General features: G+C 34.3%; 1 protein-coding gene across 21 annotated transcripts in view; it reads right to left on the reverse strand.

Moving 5' to 3' along the window:
• DLG1 (discs large MAGUK scaffold protein 1) overlaps positions 1-21,665 on the reverse strand; it is a 285,801-nt gene that overhangs the window by 251,835 nt on the left and 12,301 nt on the right. For all 21 annotated transcript variants that reach the window (XM_060298239.2, XM_060298240.1, XM_060298250.1 and 18 more), the window contains exon 4: positions 15,074-15,240. In XM_060298239.2, coding sequence (XP_060154222.1) covers positions 15,074-15,240 — 167 coding nt within the window. The remainder of the gene's footprint in view (positions 1-15,073; positions 15,241-21,665) is intronic.

A 21,665-nucleotide genomic window follows, 5' to 3' on the forward strand; every position in this document is an offset into this window, starting at 1 on the left:
AAAATTGTAACAACGTAAAGTATATGGGAATGATAAGCACCAAACTCAGGACAGTGGTTAATTCTGGGGGATGAGGCAGAGAAGGAAATCAGGGTGGAAAATAAAGGATCTTCAACTATGTAACATTTTAAGTTACCTTAAGCTAGGTAATAGGTACATGGAGAGTCAAAATATTCTCTTTGGTTTCTGTATAACAAAGATCTTTTTTTTCTAATAATGCTTACACAAAAAGAAGACAATCCAACAAGACAGTTGCCAAGAAGACAAAAAAACTGCAAAAACAGAAAGCAGACTGTAGCAAATGACATGAAGAAAAATCAGGGAAGGTAAAGGGCTAAAATGACATGGAAAAGGGATTTATGTTCTTTATCCTTTGCTACATTGATAAATTACTGAGTATGCAACATTTTAACATAAATAAAAAGATTATTTTATAAATCTATCATTTACTGAGCACTTAATATGTGTGTCAGACTCTGATGTAAGTTTTATATAAATTATCCCATTTCATACTTAAAGGCACCAAAGGAAGTGAGTTCTGTTTTCATTTCCACTTTACAGATGATGAAACTAAAAGAAGAGAAATTAAACAATCCGCCCTACATTATACAATATAATGCAACAGACCTAAATACAGACATGGAAAGAAAATTACAGAATGATACATATATGGCTTTCATTTTAAATATATATATGAGCTAAACAATATATTCATTAACATATAGGATTAACTGAATAAACACATACCAAATGGTTAATGGTGGTTGTCTCAGTGAAAGAATATTTAAAAAAAGACTAATTTTCAACAATGTACATTTCTCTGTATATGTATGTTTTAAGATATGCCTGAATTATCTTTGTAATCAGAGAGTTTTTTTCTTTTTAAGTAAATAACTGAAAAAGAGCAACTCCTGTGGAAAAGAAGCATCAGAAGCCAGGTTACATTATATTGGGAATGAGAGGGAAGGACAGAATAAATGTAAACTACTTTTTTCAAGAAGCTTAGCTAGGAAGAGAAGGAATACTATAGAGGTCCTACTGAGAAGAACTTTTTCCTGTTTGTCTGGTTTTCTTTTAATGGAATCTTTGAACATATTTATAGGATAAAGGGAAGAAGGGAACAAAGGTCCAAGAGAGAGGAAGAGGTTATAGCTATTATATGAGGAGTGCAGAGAATGAGATTCCAAAGATAAAAGGATCAAGAGCACAACAGAAGCTGTTAATATTTATTTGAGACAGTGACTTTCACATAATTGAAAACATATTTTTCTAAAAAGTTAGGAATTTTTGCAGTAAGTATGTATTACTTTGGTAATCCAAACAAAGAGGGAGGGTATTTTTTTTTAATTTCCATACATTTTACTGGGAAAAATTATATATGCATTCTATTCCAACTCAAGATCCCCATATTTTTCATATCTGAAGAAACAGAAAGGGGAGGGTTTAAGAGCATATGAGAAGACATCAATGCTCTAGTACTGAAGATAGTAACAGATGCAGATATGGATATATAACAATCAAAATTATTTAAATGAGTTACTGAAAATGCCTTATAATCAAAACTCGTAAGTTAAGATGCCTTCTAATCGGGATGCCTTCTTGCAGCACATAAATCTATAACCACTGTGGCATACTTAAGCTTTAACAGAGATTTTTATTTTCTTAGTAACTATAACATTTTGCCAAGTTTTCTCCTAGATTAACAGCTTGGCATAATATGGTAGTTGTTTCACTTTTCTCATAACATTTTATTGTATTTCACTTCCATTTCAAAGTTATTGATTTAGGGGTATGTCCTTCAGTTCTAGAACTGGCAACTACCATTTAAACACTGCAATAAGACTGTCAGAGATATAAACATAAAAATATAAAAATTACATAATAGTGAATGTAAAATAACAGCATAGTAGTCATCAAAATCACTTGCAGAAACATTTAATGTACAACTCACTTAGTACACAGACTTGTCAGTTTTGGTCTTGATGAAATTTTTCAATTACAGGGTTTTTGCATAAGGGTTGTGCATTATTTCAAATTTTGTACATTTTATTTTCTTCGTAATACACCACTTAAAAACTGGAATTAAATGAGACAGCACTGTAAATCTGGTGGTACAGAGAGGGAGTTCAAACTAGTGTCTCTGGGATGTATTATCTGAGAGATAGAGACATTCTGTTAGAGAAATAAACATTAGGGAGAAGGATGAAAACCTTGAGAACACTGATAAAGGAAACAGGAAAAAGAACTGACCACCAATATAAAGGACTGTCAACTGCAATTCAAAACTGTGAAAAATTATGAAGCTGTGCTATAAAATTTGGTCAGCTGTCTTCTAAAGTCCATAGTAAGAACTGAAGTGGAGGTCTGCATTAGGGATATACAATTATAAGATAGATGGTACCAAAAGTACTGAATTTGAATATGGACTGATAATAGCACTGTGTAGATAATAGCATTGTATCAATTTTAAATTTTCTCAGTCTGATAATTGTATACTAGATGTTTTTAGAAATGTTCATATAAAATAAAATAAATATTTTAATGAAAATATCCTCGTTCATAGGAGATACGTGCTGAAGCATTTAAGGGTAAAATCATGATGTCTGCAATTTGCTCTCAAATGGGTCAGCAAGAATAAAATTAAAAAGTGTGTGTGTATGTGTACACAGAGCAAGAAAATGTGACAAAATGGCAATTTTACTATTCTTGTAAGTTTTCTGTAGATAAACACTTTTTCAAAATAACAAATTTTTTACAAGAGAGAAATTGAAAAAAGGTCCAAAATAACAGTAAAATATAAGTCTTATAAGAAAAGTACAAAGTGCTATAGGCATTCAGAAGGGATTCATTTCGGAGAAAAGATGAGTGAAGACCTCACATGGAAGGTTTCTGAGCTGGGCCATGCAGGATAGGTAAAGTACAGACATTCCAGTTGGAATATATATACCAAACCATTTTCAGCAGCCACTGTTGCAGAGAGGGATTTCACTTTCTTATGTTAAATATCTCCTATTTTTTTCCTACAAACTTGCCTGTTATGTTTCTATCTCTATTAAAATTACTAGCTCTTTCTCTTATTTTATTAACTTTATTGTGGCATTTTCATTTGTCTAGGTAACAAATCCAATTACCAAGAAAGTTATTAAATAAAGTTAAGACAGAAACATCTGCCTTTGAAGCCTGAAGTTTTGAGTTCTAATCTCAGGTTTTCTACATGATAATAACGTAAGTTTGGGCAGTCACAACATCCCTGAACTACAGTTTGCTGAATTCTAAAGTTAGTATCAGCTCTAAGTACTAAAGACCAAAATCCGGCTTACCTCATATATATTAGGAGACTATACCAAGAATCCATGGTCCTATAACATCTCAAAATAAAATAATGTGTGTGAAGGTGCCCTTTAAAACTATGCAATTTGAAAATAATAAAATTATTCTTATAATCCTTTCCTACGGAACACGTGAACATTTTTTAAGAAAGGAAGAACATAATGTATCAGTTTTAAAAATTAATACAATAAGCCATTATTCCTGGCTGATTCAAGTTCTGGGGCAGTGAAACTTCAAAATGAACTTGGGAAAACTGTGCCAGCATGCAAGGACATGCTGAAAGACTAATGACCTCATGTCAAGAGGACATGGAGGGATCTCTTCAAGAGATCCCCCAAATTTGGAGTAATCTGAGTATCCAAAGAATAATAACTGAAATGGATTGTAAACACTAAATAAAATCCTTCAGTCCATAGTGACATTTTTTTTTTAAAGAGCAAGAAAAAGGGGGGAAACTTATCAGTCACTTTTGCAGGGGATCATTGTGCAAACAGAAAATATAAGCTTTACCCTATCTTTCTAGGAGAAACAAAGTTTCATCCCTAGCTGATGGAGATAAGTACTTTTTACAGAAGAATACCAACTAATAAATACAAATAGAATGATAAAATTAGAAGAGAAAAGCAACATTTTGAAACCTCTAATGGAATGTGATTCAGGCAAGGATCATTAATGGGTGAATCAGGTAAAATATTCACTCAATACAAGGTGCTAAAGTACTACCCTCATAGATTCTTAATAATTACAAAGAGAAAAACATAACTATACAAGGAGGACTTGGAGGTCACCACCTTTAAGTAATCATACTTATCATCAAAAGCACAACAACTTGATATTGTGTGCTTCCTGCTGCGATGCAACATGAAGTGCCATATATCACTATGAAGTCTGCTTACCAAAAATGAGTCTTATCAACCTTGACATCTAACTTCCTGTTATCAGAAATATAAGACTTAGTGGAATGACTTAAACAACATGAACAGACTACTAAACAAATACACAATGGGTGTTATTCTATAAGACAACTGGCATGGTCTCTACAAAAAGTCAGTCATTTAAAGAGGGGGAAAAAAAAGATGGGGAGGCCATTCCTCTAGATTGTAAGAGAGTAAAGACAATGAACCAGATTTGATATGTGCCCTCCCGACTCATTCCAATGCCTGCTCCCAGATCTTCACATTTGCTTTCCACCCTGAGCAGCCCTAGCAACACCTTGTGCCTCTGGCCTGCTGCCCACATCTCATCCTCTCACCTCCTCATTTGGGGCTTTCCTGCAAAGCACAAAACCAAATACCATATGCCCTGCACCCACAAATCCACAACCCTGAAGTGCAGGGGAATTCTTGTTCACTAGAAGCCAGTAGATAAATTCTTGCCCTTTCCCTCCTTGGATGCAGTATATATGGCTTCTCATGGATGCAATACCCAGGATCCAGCAATCAGTCACACTTAGTGGCAGGAAGCATTCCTGTATTAGTTTTCCCTTATTTCCAGCTTATTCAACTTTTCCCTCACCTGTGCTTCCTAGCAGTGAATGAACTCCCTAAATAAAGTACATAATAGCACATTAGCCCTCTGCCTCAAGTTCTGTTAATAGGGAAATCCAGATAATAGCAGAGACTTAATGTTCAAATGCAGTACATGAATCTTAACTGGATTCTGACTTTTAAAAGTCCTAAAAGATAGATCAGAAATGACTGTATGGATTGGAGAGAAAATTTAATAATTATTAACTTTCTTAGGTGTGATAATAGTTCTAAGGTTACACAGGAGAATATCTGACTATTCTTACTCATAGGAGATATGTGATAAAGTTTTTACAGTTTAAGTGCATGATGTCTGCGCCTGATTTTCAAATAGTTTCCCCAAATACACATATAGAGAAAAGGCAAATACTAAAAAATATTAGTAACTGTTGACTCTATATGGATGTTTGTTGGTCTATTCTTTCAATTTTACTGTACTTGGAAATGTTTTATGATAAAAAGAAAAAAATATAATCACCTTTAGCCTATTACTTAACTATAATATGGAAAGAACCACAGTTCTCACTTCATTCAAAAAACATTTACTGAACAACTACTACGTGCAAATACTAATATATTTCAGTAACTTCAGGTACTTACACTCAGGTAGAGAGACTAAAATACACACAAAATAATGTACATTGGAGCATTTAATTACGACAGTAATGAATACTATCAAGTAGAGGTAGAAAGTGCTATAATAGGAGCTCTGGCAATCTGAGAGGTAAAAGAAGCCTTCTATCAGGAAGTCACCTTGTAGTGATCCTTGACTCTCTTGTAGTGATCTCTGACTCTTACAACCCATTTCCAAACTGTCCTCGAATCCTTGAGATCTACACTCAAAATATCTCATAATTCAGCCGTTTAGCACCTCCATTATCACACTTTGGTTCAAGCCTATATCCATCCTTAACTGGACTACTTAAACAGATTCCTAACAGGTCTCCTGCTTCTACCCTTACTACAGTATATTTTCAACAAAATAGCCTGAATGATCCTTTTAAAGGTTAGGTTAAATGATGTCACTCCTCTGCTCCAAAACTGCAAAAGCTTCACATGATCTGCCCCTGTCTTACCCTCTGACCTCATCTCCCATTACTCTCTCCCTTTCTCACTCTGCTCTAGCCATACTGGCCATCTTGCTATTTCTCATATATTCTAGCCTTCTTCTTGCCTTAGTCTTTGCAGTGGTTATCCCCCAAATAACTGTATCAACTTCCAATTCTTTGTACAAGTATCACTTCAACAAGGCCCATCATAAATACCCTACTTAAAACTGAAAAGCACACCCCCCATCTGGCATCCCTGCTCCACTTAATCTGCTCTACCTTTTTTCCTCTCACATCACTTATCACCTTCTAGCACACTAGATAAATGCATGATATACAATAGGTGCTCAGTATTTGACATTTAAAATAAAATGCTAAAAATGAGCAGGAGTTGGCAAAAGAAATAAGAATCTTCTCGCAGAGGGAACATTATGTGAGGACCCCAAGCTAAGAGGATCCAGTGACCAAAGAAGGAAAGCACTCTAAAAGATGAGTGGAGAAACAGGCAGTGGCCAAATAACTCAGGATTTCTGAGTCTCATGAGGGATTTCCTACTTCACTCTGAGAGAAATGGAAAACCAATGAAAGGTAATAACATAATTTGCATTTTATAAAGATAATCTTGGAAGCAAACTGGCCATAAATTCAAAAGGGTAAAGTGTGAATGCAGACAGGCCAAAAATCTAGGCAAAAAATCAGGGTGGTTTAGACTAGAGTGGCAAGAATGGAGACACATTGGAATGCTGATTCATGTGAAATTTTGCAAACTGAAGCACAAATTAGATGTAAACGTGAAAAGCAAAATAAAAGCTTCTGACAAATAATATAGTAGTTGGAAAACACTCCAGTAGGCACAAAAAGCATTAAACACAAATTGGACTATATTAAATTTAAGAAATCTTGATCATTAAAAGATTTCACTAAGAAAAGCATTCTTCAGAGTGGGAAAAAATATACATTACACATATACCTGACAAAAGAATCATATCCAGATAGAGACCTCCTACAAATCAATAAGACAGAAGATGTAAAGCAACAAAAAAAGTGTTAAAAACTTGGACACTTCAAAAAGATAGCAAAATGAACAATAAATATATGAAATGGTGTTTGTTAATTGTTAATCTTGTTAATGATAAGGAAAGTACAAATACAACAATATGAAGTACCAGTACACACCTAATGGAATGGTTGAAATTATTAATAAAAAGACTGACAATAACAAGTGTTGACAATTATGCGAAACAAATGAAACTTGCACATACTGGTGGTAATTATAAAAACAGGCATAATAACTCTGCAAAACAGTTTCCATTGTGTTCTAAAACTAAATGTATCATTTTCATAATTGGGTATATACCCAACAGAAATGCATACACAGGTGCCCAAAAAACATACACACTCAGTTCTGCTATAATGTTGTTCTGAAAATGCAAATTTGTTCCAACACAACTGATATATTAGGAAACAGTATGAACAAAGCACAATTTTCATGTTTGCTTATGCTCAATCATATCTATGAGAAACACTAGGTAAGGGCAGAAAACTGAACCCCGAAGAAACGAGCCACATAGGAATACATAAAATGCACATATTTCAAGGCTTTAGTTTGAGTGTTACGAGTCACACTCATCCATATCTGGTGTTACAACTTTTCATCCACTTTCAGATAATTCTCCCTGCCAGCACTTCACAGTAACTCACAAGTTGCAACCCGAACACACACTCCCATAGCAAACAAGACTTTTTTCAAGGTAAAATGTCATATTTATTGTAATATTATGCATTTCTTAGTCACTTATCATGTGTGAAACTGTGCTGCCATTTTTATTAGGTTCTTACCCTTTTTAAATGTGGCACTCACCAAGTTTTAAGTTTTGAGTCCCCTATTTTCTCAAGACATAAGCCCTGTGGGTTTCACTGCACACCTTTGCATAGTATGATGATTTTTAAGAACTTAAACATTATACTATGGCAGAAATAACTGTAAAAGAATATTCAAAAAGCAGCACTAACCCCAAACTGGAAACAAGTAAAATATCCACCATCAACAGAATGGATAAATATAGTGTGGTGTATCATACAATGGAATATTATACAGCAGTAATAATGAAAAAACTTCAAATCATGGAAGAAATTCACAAATGTAAGAAAAAAGCTAGACACAAGAAGCTAGAGTACATACTGTATAAATGTGTTAATATAGTTTTAAAAGAGGCAAAAAACACCAACACAATGGTGTTAGAAATCAGGATGGTCCTTTGAGGAAAAGGGATTAGGTAGTGAATAGGAAAGGTACAAGGGAGATTTTGGGGGTACTGGTACTTTTTTTTTTAATTGAGATTTAACAGACATACCATAAAATTCACCAAATTATAAGGTGTACTATTCACTGGTTTTTAGTATATTCGCAGAGCTGTGCAACGATCATCACTATTTAATTACAGAATCCGTTAGCAGTCATTTCATTTTTTTCCCATGGCCTGATGTATTCACAATGCAGTAATTCATCAAGCTGTACATTTATAATTTGTGGACCTTTATATATGAATATTACAAAGAACTTCAATAAATTTTTTAAAGTTAGTATTTAGAGGACTTCAGATTAAACCGTGCAGGCTGAATATACACTTCAACTCTGTCTCCTAACTCTACTTAAATTAAAGCAGATGGATTACTTTAAAGCATTAAATACAAGGTCAAAGAGAAGGGGAAAAGAGATATCCTCCCTATACCACTGAGTCAGATAATTTCCCTCCCGTAAAGATGAACTCAGAAGGAGTTCCAACAGTCCCCATCTGATACAGGAGACCTAGAGATAGCAGGGACAACTGAAAACGAGAGTATGTTACTGAAAGTGGGTATTCTTCTTAACCTACCTAAATTAATACTTTCTTTTTTCACAGAATCATACTGTATCTTCTGATCTGCAACCTGCTTTCAATCATTTAATAACATATAGTAGATACAGAGACTATATTTTTATGCCTGCTATTTTATATTACATTAAGTGGCTGTATGATATTATGTTTATCCAGTTTCTTACTGATAATCATTTAGATTGTTTTGGTTTTTATTAATATTACAAATAAAACTGCAATGAGCAGGCATATATTTTTTAATATATATTAATAATTTTTGAGAGTATATCTGTGACATATACTGGATCAAAGGATATGAATATATACTGTCAGGCTGTCTTTCAAAATTGCTGCACCACTGTATTCTCCTACCAACAGAGTAAGAGTTTCTGCTTCCTCACGTTTAATTAATCTTTGACAATCAAGTTAGTTAAAAATATTCTGTCAATTTAATTTGCATTTTTTAAAGTTACATTGAACATCTCTTCATAGGCTTATTGGCCCATTTGTATCTCTTTTTCTCCAAACTGTCCGTTCATGTCCTTTGGTCACTTCCCTATTTTTTTTTTTTTTAACATCTTTATTGGAGTATAATTGCTTTACAATGGTATGTTAGTTTCAGCTTCACAACAAAATGAATCAGTTATATATATACATATATTCCCATATCTCTTCCCGCTTGCGTCTCCCTCCCTCCCACCCTCCCTATCCCACCCCTCCAGGCAGTTACAAAGCACCGAGCTGATCTCCCTGTGCTATGCGGCTGCTTCCCACTAGCTATCTACCTTACGTCTGGTAGTGTATATATGTCCATGCCTCTTTATCGCTTTGTCACCGTTTACCCTTCCCCCTCCCCATAGTCTCAAGTCCATTCTCTAGTAAGTCTGTGTCTTTATTCCTGTTTCACCCCTAGGTTTTTCATGACATTTTTTTTTTAAAATTCCATATATAAGTGTTAGCATACGGTATTTGTCTCTCTCTTTCTGACTTACTTCACTCTGTATGACAGACTCTAGGTCTATCCACCTCATTACAAATAGCTCAATTTCGTCTCTTTTTATGGCTGAGTAATATTCCCTATTGAATTTGGCTTTTTCCTTCTTATTGATCGGTAAGAGTTTTCTTGAGTTTAAAGGGTTAGAAATTAGTTCCTTTTCATAAATGTGACAAAATTTTTTCCCAGTGTAACATTTCTTATTTGCTCATTGTATCTTTTAAGATACAGAAATTCTATAATCAAAGTTCAAACAAACTTTGTAAAATCCACAAAGAAATTCTACAGTCAGTATTCTTAACCTTTTCTTCGAATTTTTCAAGGTTTTCTTTGTTGTGCTTAGAAAAGCTTTCCCTCTATCCAAAAAAGACTGAAAAGTTTATTTTTATGGTTTCATTTTTTTTTTAACCTTTTGATCCATTTGAAACGTACTGTATCATCAGGAATAGGACTGCCACAGACTAAATGTTTGTGTCCCCCTCCAAATTCACAGGTTGAAATTCTAACCCCCAACGTGACAGTACTGGAGTGGCCAAAAAGTTCCTTCGGTTTTAAGTAAAAATGAAAGACATATTTTTCATTTTCACCAAGAATTTTATTGAACAATGTACTCACTGTTTTGTTCCACTACCTTCTGCCATTTTTCAGGCAACTACATAATTCCATCTTCCCAAAACATTTTATCTTTTTGAGCAAAGAACTCTTCCAGGTGCCTTTTACAGTCTTCCAGGGAACTGAAATTTTTTCCATTAAGAGAATTTTGTAAAGACTGAAATAAATGGAAATCCTAAGGTGCAATGCCTGGTGAATACGGCGGATGAATCAGATCTTCCCAGCCAAGCTGTAACAATTTTTGCCTGGTCGTCAAAGAAACATGCGATCACCCTGATGGAAGATTATGCGTTTTCTGTTGACTAATTCCGGAAGCTTTTCATCGAGTGCTGCTTTCAGTTAGTCTAACTGGGAGCAGTACTTGTTGGAATTAAACGTTTGGTTTTCCAGAAGGACCTCATAATAGAGGACTCCCTTCCAATCCCACCATATATACGACACCTCCTTTGCATGAAGACCGGCCTTTGGTGTGGTTGGTGGTGGTTCATTTTGCTTGCCCCACCATCTCTTCCGTTCCACATTATTGTACAGTATCCACTTTTCATTGCCCGTCACAATTTGTTTTAAAAATGGAACATTTCATTACGTTTAAATAGAGAATCACATGCAGGAACACTGTTAAGAAGGTTTTTTTCACTTAACTTACGTGCAACCCAAACATCAAAGCAATGAACATAACCAAGCTGGTGCAAATGATTTTCAATGCTTCATTTGGATATTTCGAGTATGTCAGCTATCTCCCACGTGGTATAATGTTGATTGTTCTCACTTAATCTCTCAATTTGATGGCTATCAACTTCAACTAGTCTACCCAACTGTGGAGAACTGTCCAGCGAGAAATCTCTAGCACAGAACTTTGCAAATTACTTTTGACACATTCAATTAGTCACAGCACCTTCTCCATACACTGCACAAATCTTTTTTTGTGTTTCAGTTGTGTTTTTACCTTTCTTGAAATAATAAAGCATAATATGCCAAAAATGTTGCTTTTTTCTTCCATCTTCGATATTAAAATGGCTACACAAAAATTCACCAATTCTGATAAGTTTTTTTTTAAATGTATGCTGATATGACAGCTGTCACAATACAATCTAACAAAATTTTTTTCAAATGAAGTTAAAGGCAACTAAGCACTAATAGAGCCATCTTACAGACAAAACTGAGTGAACTTTTTGGCCAACCCAGTATTAACAAATGGGGCCTTTGGGAAGTGATTAGGTCTTGAGAGTGGAGCTTTTGTGAATGGCATTAATGCCTTTAGAAAAGAGATCCCAGAAAGCTTCCTCACACCTTCCTCAATGATAAGGACATAGCAAGAAGATGGCCATCAATGAACCAGGAAGTGAGATCTCACTAGACAGTGAATGTATTAGTGACCTGATCTTAGACTTCCCAGCCTCCAGAACCATGAGGAATAAATCTGTGTTGTTTATAAGCCACTTAGTCTATGGTATTCTGTTATAGCAGCCCCAAAGAACTAAGATAGAATAGTGCATCCTTCTTTGTTGGAATTTCTCCTTAAATCAAACAATTTCTCCTACTCTTGCATTTTGCTTCCTTTCATATATTCTTCTTTACAATCTCCAAAAGTAATTGTTCTTATTTTAGAATAGATTTGTTTTTATAAAAATGACACATGCTCATTATTTTTAAAAAGTAACAGAAAAGTACTAAAAAAAACAAAATCCCCATTACCCACAATCATTAATATTAAGCAAACATATGCAAACATCTCACTAGACATATGTTCAAAGTAAAAGACATACCAAAACCAAAAAAAGTTATAACTAAATGGAATACTAATTATGTCACTTTAAAAATAAATGGTATTGGGCTTCCCTGCTGGCGCAGTGGTTGAGAGTCCACCTGCCGATGCAGGGGACACGGGTTCGTGCCCTGGTCTGGGAAGATCCCACATGCCGCGGAGCGGCTGGGCCCGTGAGCCATGGCCGCTGAGCCTGCACGTCCGGAGCCTGTGCTCCGCAATGGGAGAGCCCACAACAGTGAGAGGCCCGCGTACCACAAAAAAAAAAAAAAAAAAGTATTAATTTTCATTTTACTACATCAGAAGAAATAGAAGAAACACAGTCACAAGGCCACATATTAACTGACAAATGGGAATATGGCAAGAGTTAGATCAGTTACCAACTGTTAAAATAAAAAAAAGACAAGAAAGAAAAGTGGATAGATGCTTTACAAGACAAAGATTTTTTACTTTAAGAGAATAAGAGAGGCAAGCCCTGGTGGAAATTGATCAATCTCAAATAATTTCTGCAACAACAACTCTCTTTAAGATAGTCCTGCAAAAGTGAACATAAAGTGAAAGAGACAAGATCATGTTGCATGCAATTTTGTCAGAAAAAGATTACCTTACTTTTTAATCCAAAAATTAGTGCACAGTGTAATAATAATCTAATTTTTTTGTACAAGACAAAATATTTTCATGATTTTAATTTTTTTCAAGTTATAGTCCAATAAAAACTTTTTTTGCATTTGTTTTGAGTCAGTGGATTCTCTTCAACTGTAAAACACTTGAGGTGAATTAAATTATCCAACTCTCTTTTCAGTCCCAAACACTGTGCCCCTAAGAGTTTAAAGTAGGAATTGAAATAAGAGATCAAGTTAAAGGTCACTTAGCCAAGTTTTCTGTCCAAATGAAGCATAAATGAATGGGTAATAGGGGAACATACTTTCCTTCTTTCCCTCAAAAGAAATCAAATCTCCAAATATTCCAAGCTTTTTTTTTAAGTCTTATGACTGTCATCCACCAGTGTGTTTCAAAACTATTTGCATTTTCAGACTATCATCTTCAGGGTATCCTGTCCTCTCTGAAAAACAGTACTTCCCCTTAACTGACCTTAGCTCACAGATATTTCTCTTTTTAAGAATCTAGGACTTGATGGATATATCCCCATGTTCCCTTTACTAAGTCTACCCATGAATGGGTACAGATTTCAAACATTACTACAGGATCTTCCATGCAACAAGCCCTAAACAACATTTTGTAACCATACTCCCTTCTCCTCCACATTCCTAATTAATAAGATCTGATATTTCAGTCTGAAAGGCCTTATTCTCCTCTTAAATTTAGATACCTTTATTATGTCCATAATATACCTTTCAGGACATGCAGAAACCAGCAATGCAAAAAGCATTCTAGGTACCAGTGCCTCATAATTTTATAAAAGTTGAAATGTTTCCAATACCATTCTTAACGGAATTCAATGCACAGTTGATCTTTCAGACTGAAATCTATATGGAAATTAACTTGCAGCTTGCAGAACTGTCCACTTATTTAACCTTAAAGAACATTTACTGGTTACAATGATCAGGTCATTATCTAAACAATCACCTATAAAAACAGACAAATCAACTTCAAGAACTCTATGCTTTATAATCATAGCTGACAATAGAAAAATAATTAAGTTATTAAATAAGAAGCCAATTCCCTTAAAATTTAACATGTTTCTTAAAATTTTTTAACCTAGGACCACAGTAAATGTGAAATAGAAACTATTACTGATTAACATTTTAAAAATCTATCTGAAATGGACTAACATAAGTACAAATGATATATCAATTAAAGGGAATGGAAACTGAAACTAAGAGAAAATGATGATGAAAATAAGAGAAGAGAAAAATAAAGATACATAGGCAATACAACACTACATTCTCTAACCAAAGAGAAAAATACAAGGACATACTATGATTAGTAAAGAGAACTGTGAAATGGGTATTAAGATGCCTAAAATCCAAAGGTAAACTTGCCCAAATTAGCCAAATAAGCTGGGTCAAGTCATTCCTTTTCTTCTGGATCTCAGTTTCCTCATCTTCAAGATGAAGGGGAGGGATCAGATGTTCTCTGATTCTTCCTGCTCTAAAATTCTATAGTTCTACGTTATTTAATATGAGAAAACTGAGAATCTGTTTCATTACCAAAGGGCTGTCTGGTTGCTGCCTACCACTACTTTTCCCTGATTCAATTTTCCAGGCACTTCTCCAGCAGTAAGATACTAGAATCAAAGTCAGTCAGACAACCACCTTCAAATGACTAATGTTCCTCAGACAGAATCCTCATTACAAAATGCTTCATATCTCTGTTATGTCATATCTACCAGCAACAGTAGATCACAACAAAAAAAGAACATTACTAAAACAGTTATGAAAACTCAAAGAAATAATTAGCTACAAAAAAAATAGAGAAACCAATGCTGTCCTTAAGATTTCTTGATCAGTCTCTAGTGAGATTTAACAATGCAATCCTTCAAGCCAATAAACAGAGAATCTGTGTAGCAACTGCTTTCTGAGAAAAAATACCAGAGCAAAACCATCTTTTCAAAGTAGTTTCCATCTAATTATTACACAGATGGGGCCTCACTAAGGTCTAGCATGCAAAGTAATTTTTAATAAAGTAATATACTTTAAGTAATATTAATAAGCCTGAAGCATTGATAATACTAAGTAAGACTAAAGTAGTACTTTAATAGTCAAGTATTTCAGACCTTGAACCATTCACAACATTTTAAGACAGGGGTACCATAAATTCTGAGCTTATCCTTTCAAAAGTATTTTTAATCCCATCCTTTTTATTCTATTATAAATGATACTTCCACAAAATATCCATTTTAATAAAATGAGAAAACTTAGGAGCCCCAATTAACTGATCACTGAAAAACAGCTTAAAGAAAAGTTTTTTTATCTTACCTCTACACTAGGGCTAAGGCTACTTGGTACTGTTTCTGAAGTCACAGTAGTGCTTGGAAGGCTGGAAATTTCCCAAGTATTCACAGGCTGTATTGGTTCAGACTGCTTTGAACGATCTATACATTTTGGATTATCCAGTAAGGTCACTTCATAAAATTCTTGAATATCTAGATGTGAGGAAAGGAAAAGAAAAATTCAAAAGTATTTAAATTTTCTAATTAAACTATGTATTGCTGAAACAACATAACTCAAAAGCAAAATTTTTACTCTAGATTAGTAAAATAAATCCAATCTTATAATGTACTTATACAGTGAATATTTTCTCATTTTATTATGTCACATATCAGAACCTGCAGGGCACAGTGTAAAAGTCATAGGCTTTTTATACTTCGAAGTCAGTGCTGAGTTCAAATCCCTATTCCATCATCAATTAGCTACATGTATAGGCAAGTTACTTAATCTCTGATAACTTGCTTCTTATCACTGTGAATTGTTTCAAGTATTCAGCGCAATACATGTAAAGTGCACACGGGCACACACTCGGCTCCTAACAGACAGCAGTTAATACTATTATTGTGAATTCTGCAGACATAAGTCATCACTGATATTTTATGTTTTTGTATCACCAATATCCAGGCTGGGAATGTAAACCCCTCAAGTGGTTTCAACTGCCCTTGTAACCAAAGTAAAACAAAAGAAGAATAATACATTAAAATAAAATCAAAGAACTAGGAAGTATTTTTTAGATAGCCTCGAATTTGAATATTTGAAATAGTAAGTTAAAATATTTTGTTATTTTAGAAATAATCAGTTAAAAGTATGACAAAACTCTGAAAGAAATGATAAATGTACTTATAGCAACACAGGATAATCTGGAAGATCAAGTTACTCTGCTATCAGCTGGAATTACATGAACTTAGTATATTAACACTGGTTATTCATGCTGCTCAGAAGCTCTGAGTGGTAGTTATATCATGTTTAACTACCCCACTACTAGTTTTTTATCCACCTCCTGGTATAATTTTGAGTTGATTTTTTTTAAAGGAGGGAAATTATTATTTAGCAGTAAAGATGGGGTATTATCTTGTATAGAATCAAATAAAATAACTGTAAATAATATTTAGAAAGAATAATTTTTATTTCTTGTTTTCTCAATATGATTAAAAGATTAGTATCTCCCTTAAAAAACAACATCAGGGGCTTCCCTAGTGTCGCAGTGGTTGAGAGTCCACCTGCTGATTCAGGGGACACGGGTTCGTGCCCCGGTCCGGGAAGATCCCACATGCCCTGGAGTGGCTGGGCCCGTGAGCCATGGCCGCTGAGCCTGCGCGTCTGGAGCCTGTGCTCCGCAATGGGAGAGGCCACAACAGTGAGAGGCCCGCGTACCGCAAAGAAAAAAAAAAAAATCATAAGATACTAGAGACAAAGTAACTCCCTTTTTAGTTTTGATAACCAGTGGAATTGTAGAACTTTCTAGATAAAAGGCTAATAAAAACTCAGGTCTGACAGTGAGAATAATATCGGCCTACTTCACAGGATGTTAATATTGCTGCAGAAAATTGTATGTGAAAGCATTTTATAAACCATGAATCACTATATAAAACTGTTCACATAACCATCATGGAAAAAATTAAAAACTCAAATTCAGAGCATTAGCTACAAATGGTTCTTACCAAACAAAAATTGTTTAATCTGAACCTAAATCAAGTCTTTAGAACCAACTTCTAGTTCAGAGGGAATACAGGGGACAGAAGAACAAGTTAAATGACACCAGAAAAGAAATCAAAACTGATTCAGAGGGAGACATTCTACAAGACAAATGGCCTGGTATCTTTAGAAAGCAATGTCACGAAAGGGAAAATAAATTGTTTGAAAGTAAGAATTTCTGTATAAAGGAAAAAAAAAGACACACCAACTAACTGCAATGTCAGAGCCTTAACTGGTGTGTGTGTGTGTGTGTGTGTGTGTGTGTGTTTGTTTGGGGAAGGCTGGGGAGGGGGGACGAACTATAAAAGACATTGTGACAAGAACAGGGAAACTTAAATACAGACTATCTTCCAGAAAATATCAGGGGAAAAAGTTTTTTTCTAGAAGATATATATGTGTGTGAGAGTATGTATATATTTATGTAGCAGGACATGTATTTCTATATATGTAAGAGGTATATTTTTAATATATGTAGGAGATAAATATTTGTAGATCTATCTACCTACCTGTCTATAGAGATCTCCTACCCCCCAAATCAAACAAACAAAAAACAGAGCTCCTAGTACAGTATTATGCCTCCCAAGAGCACTAAATCAGTGTTGATCAATCGGTTAGTTACCAGTCTCAATATAAATAGCCCACATCACTACATAAAATTTTTATTATATTACCCAATACTGTAAGTCAAGTTTCAAATCTTAAATTTCTATGTGACCTTTCATTCTATAATTAGCAGAAATACTGATATATTGTCCTTTAATAACATCTCTTAAAATTTTAGGCCAGTGCTGTCCAAAATAACTATCTGCAGTGATAAATGTTCTATAGCTATACTGTCCAATACGGTAGCCACTAGCTATATATGCCTCTTGAGCATTTAAAATGTGACTAGTGTGACTGAGGAACTGAATTTATTATTTTATTTAGGTTTAATTAATTTAGGTACCTACTATGGTAGAGGACAACAGAGATCTAGACTAATATAATTCAGAGTAACACTTTACTATCTAGTATGGTCAAGGAATAAAGTGTTCCCTACACTTTATTATGAATTTTTCAGAAGTTCACTTGCACCTTGCTACTATTAATTGAAATACCTCATTTCTAGGTCTTACATTAATCTATCAAACAGTCCTTTCTAATTTGCTGTATATGAGCTCCTATGGACTAGAGAACCAAATATCCACATTATTAACTATATCACATTTAAGAAAAAACAAGCTGAGTAAACACCCACTAGGATGGTTATTATCAACAAAACAGTAAATAACAAGTGTCAATAAGGATATGGAGAAATTAAACCCTCGTGCATTGCTGGTAGGAATATAAAATGATGCAGCCACGTTGAAAACAGTATGGTGGTTTCTCAAAATATTAAAACACAGACTCACCATTTGATCCAGGAATTCCACTTCTGGGTATATTCCCAAAAGAATTGAAAGGACTCAAATAGATATTTATATACCCATGTTCATAGCAGCATTATTCACAATATCCAAAAGGTGAAAACAACCCAAATGTTCAACAACAGATGAATGATTAACAAACAAAATGTGTTATATACAAACAATGTACTATTATTCAGCCTTTAAAAGCAATGAAATTCTGATACAATCTACAACATGGATGGATGAATCTTGAAGACACGATGCTAAGTGGAGTAAGCCAAACACAAAAAGACAAATATTGTATGATTCCACTTATATGAGGTACCTAGCATAGTCAAATTCATAGACAGAAAGAGAAGTTATTCCCAGGGACTGGGATAAGAAGAGAATGGGGAGTTACTGTTTAATGGGTAAAGAAATTCAATTTGAGATGGTGAAAAAGTTCCAGAGATGAATAGTGGTGATAGCTACTGAATGTGAATGTACTTAATGCCACTGAACTGCACACTTATTTTAAAAATGGTAAATTTTATGCTATACATGTTTTATCACAATTTTAAAAATGAGCTGAATTGAGAGTCTAGGTGAGTTTAAATGAGTAAAGTGCATGGGATCCAATATGTGGTTTTATAATATTTTAGCTATTTAGATATCTGTTTCTTACTAGGGTCAAGATAATTGATATTGCCAGATAAGACCCAACTTAAAAAGAGATTAGTTACCATACTTGGCTAACTAAAACCATAAGCAAAAGTACTGAAATATTTATTAACATATGTACAGTGTGGTGACATTTCTGATGACAGTCTGTCACAGTAGTTATCACTTTCCTTAAAAAAATATATTTATATACACACACACACATCTTTAATCTTAACCCATATTCCACCTCGACTAACATTCCAAAGTTTATACACTTTATTTCATTTGTCCACCACATTTCTTCATCTTTAGGGTGTTCCGAGACAATGGAGGTGAGCAACATAATAACACTCCTTCAGAAACTATTTCTCAATTACAATTCCTTCAGTTGTATCAGTGAAACTTTTTCAAAGGTGCACCCAATCAAAAAAGGCACCCTCTGGAAAAACTGCACACAGAGATTGAGCTTTTCTTAGTAGTCCCAAGTATTAATATTTTATATTTCCCATGCAGTCCCTGTTCTTTATAGTTAATCAACATTTTATATGTCAGAAGTGAATTATTATAACTGTTCATAACTATAAAGATTTAGGAAAAAAGGTTAGATTATCATTATGACAAGATTAGCATTTCTACAAAGTAACATTCTAGAATTCAAAATGTTATCTTCTACATTTTCTTTAGTTTTCTAAACTCAGGAGTATAACATGGAGTACCATATCTAGTCTAAAGTAAAACAGAAGTTACTACACAAATATAAGACAAAAACAAACATGGTAAATTCTAGTATAATCCCAATCTCTCCTATTTCCTAAAAGTCTGTTCAACATGCCAATGTCTGAAAATCCAAGTTATTCTCAAAAGACCAACTTCATGAAAATAAAGAATTAAATTAATGAGCTTACTCTGAACACTTAAGACATTCAGCCAATAAATATTAATGGAGTGAGGGACTTCCCGGTGGCACAGTGGTCAAGAATCCACCTGCCAATGCAGGGGACACGGGTTTGATCCCTGGTCCAGGAAGATCCCACATGCCGCGGAGAAGCCCGTGAGCCACAACTACTGAGCCTGCGCTCTAGAACCCACGAGCCACAACTACTGAGCCCACGTGCCACAACTACTGAAGCCCGCATACCTAGAGCCTGTGGCTCTGCAACAAGAGAAGCCACCGCAATGAAAAGCCTGCGCACCACAACGAAGAGTAGCCCCCACTCGCTGCAACTAAAGAAAAGCCCATGAGCAGCAACAAAGACCCAACGCAGCCAAAAATAAATTAATTAATTTTAAAATATATATATTAATGGAGTGAATACCTTCTGGAAGAGAAATAAGAGAATTAAAATATGAGATACAACCATAATGTCTTTGGGAGATTGAGATAACTGAGGAAAAAAATTATACAACACCTAAAGTTTTCCAATTTAAAGCACCTAAAAAGGCAGAATTCTATACAAGTTTGACAGCTATATTTTAAATCATAGTAAATCAAAGTGTAAAGAAAATGAGAGAATGCAGTTAAAATGACTGCCATGAAATAGACAAGAGTGATCCCATACTCATCCAAAAATACATACAGCTCACCCAGATATATACCAGACATATAATTTAAATGTCTGATACATTTTTATCACCTTGAGAAAAGTTATTTACTTTGAAAATAATGATGCACTAAAGCAAGCAAGAAGAGAAAACAAGAAAATGCAGCAATGTTAAAACATGTGTTAGAGGGAAACTACCCTTTAGTTGACTCCCAGTTGAAAATATTAATTTTGTCAAGCCTACAGATCAGTATTATCACAGTCTATTCCTCATTTTCCATTTATAGTCTGCAAGTGCTTTCACTGTTTTGGACTAAATTGGGTCCCCACAAGTGCAGTTCCTGAACAAAGATCTAAATTATAAGGTCACAAAGCTATAACACGTACAATAGAAAAATTCTCAAAAATTAAACTTAAACACAACTAATTAGGCCAACAGAACTGAGAAGAATCATTCCTATTACAAAAAATTTTTTATTTGGAAATCCCTAAGATTACATGTATTTCATAAGTCTCCAAATCTAAGTAAAAATTTCTTTATTATTTTCTTGCTAAAATTCAAAGTTTGCAAACACTAGGAGTAAGGGAAGTACAGAATTCCAGAAATTCCCTCAAAGGAAGTTGAGAAAAAGTTTTCTAGCTTTTAGTGATAACTTACATCATCCTAAACAGAGAAACTCACAAACCATAAAACATTTCTCAAACTAAAGAAATAAGGCAGTACTAACTCAGGATCAGAATAGGAAGTCTAAACACAGGCTCAAGAATGTGTAATAATTTAATATAATATAGGTAATATCTCTAATCTATGAGTAATATTTTAGTTAATGGAAAAAATATTAAGACCTTAACAGACACCTCAGCAAAGAAGATATACAGACAGCCAATAAGCATATGGAAAGATGCTCCACCATATATCATCAGGGAAATGCACATTAAAACAAAAAGATCCCACTACACATCTATTAGAAAGGCCAAAATACAGAACTGACCACAACAAATGCTGGCAAAAATATGAAACAATGGGAACTCTCATTCACCGCTGGTGGGGATGCAAAATGATACAGCCACTTTGGAAAGCTATTTGGTGGTTTTTTACAAAACTAAACATACTCATCATACAATCCAGCAGTCATGTTCCTCAGTATTTACCCAAATGAGTTGAAAACTTATGTCCACACAAAAACCTGCACACAGATGTTTACAGCAGCTTTATTCATAAATGCCAAAAGTTGGAAGCAACCCAGATATTCGATAGGTGAATGAATAAACTGCAGTACATCCAGACAACAGAATATTATTCACACTCAAAAA

The sequence above is a fragment of the Globicephala melas genome, chromosome 4 (genome assembly GCF_963455315.2).
Source record: "Globicephala melas chromosome 4, mGloMel1.2, whole genome shotgun sequence".
In the NCBI taxonomy this organism is placed as follows: domain Eukaryota; kingdom Metazoa; phylum Chordata; class Mammalia; order Artiodactyla; family Delphinidae; genus Globicephala; species Globicephala melas.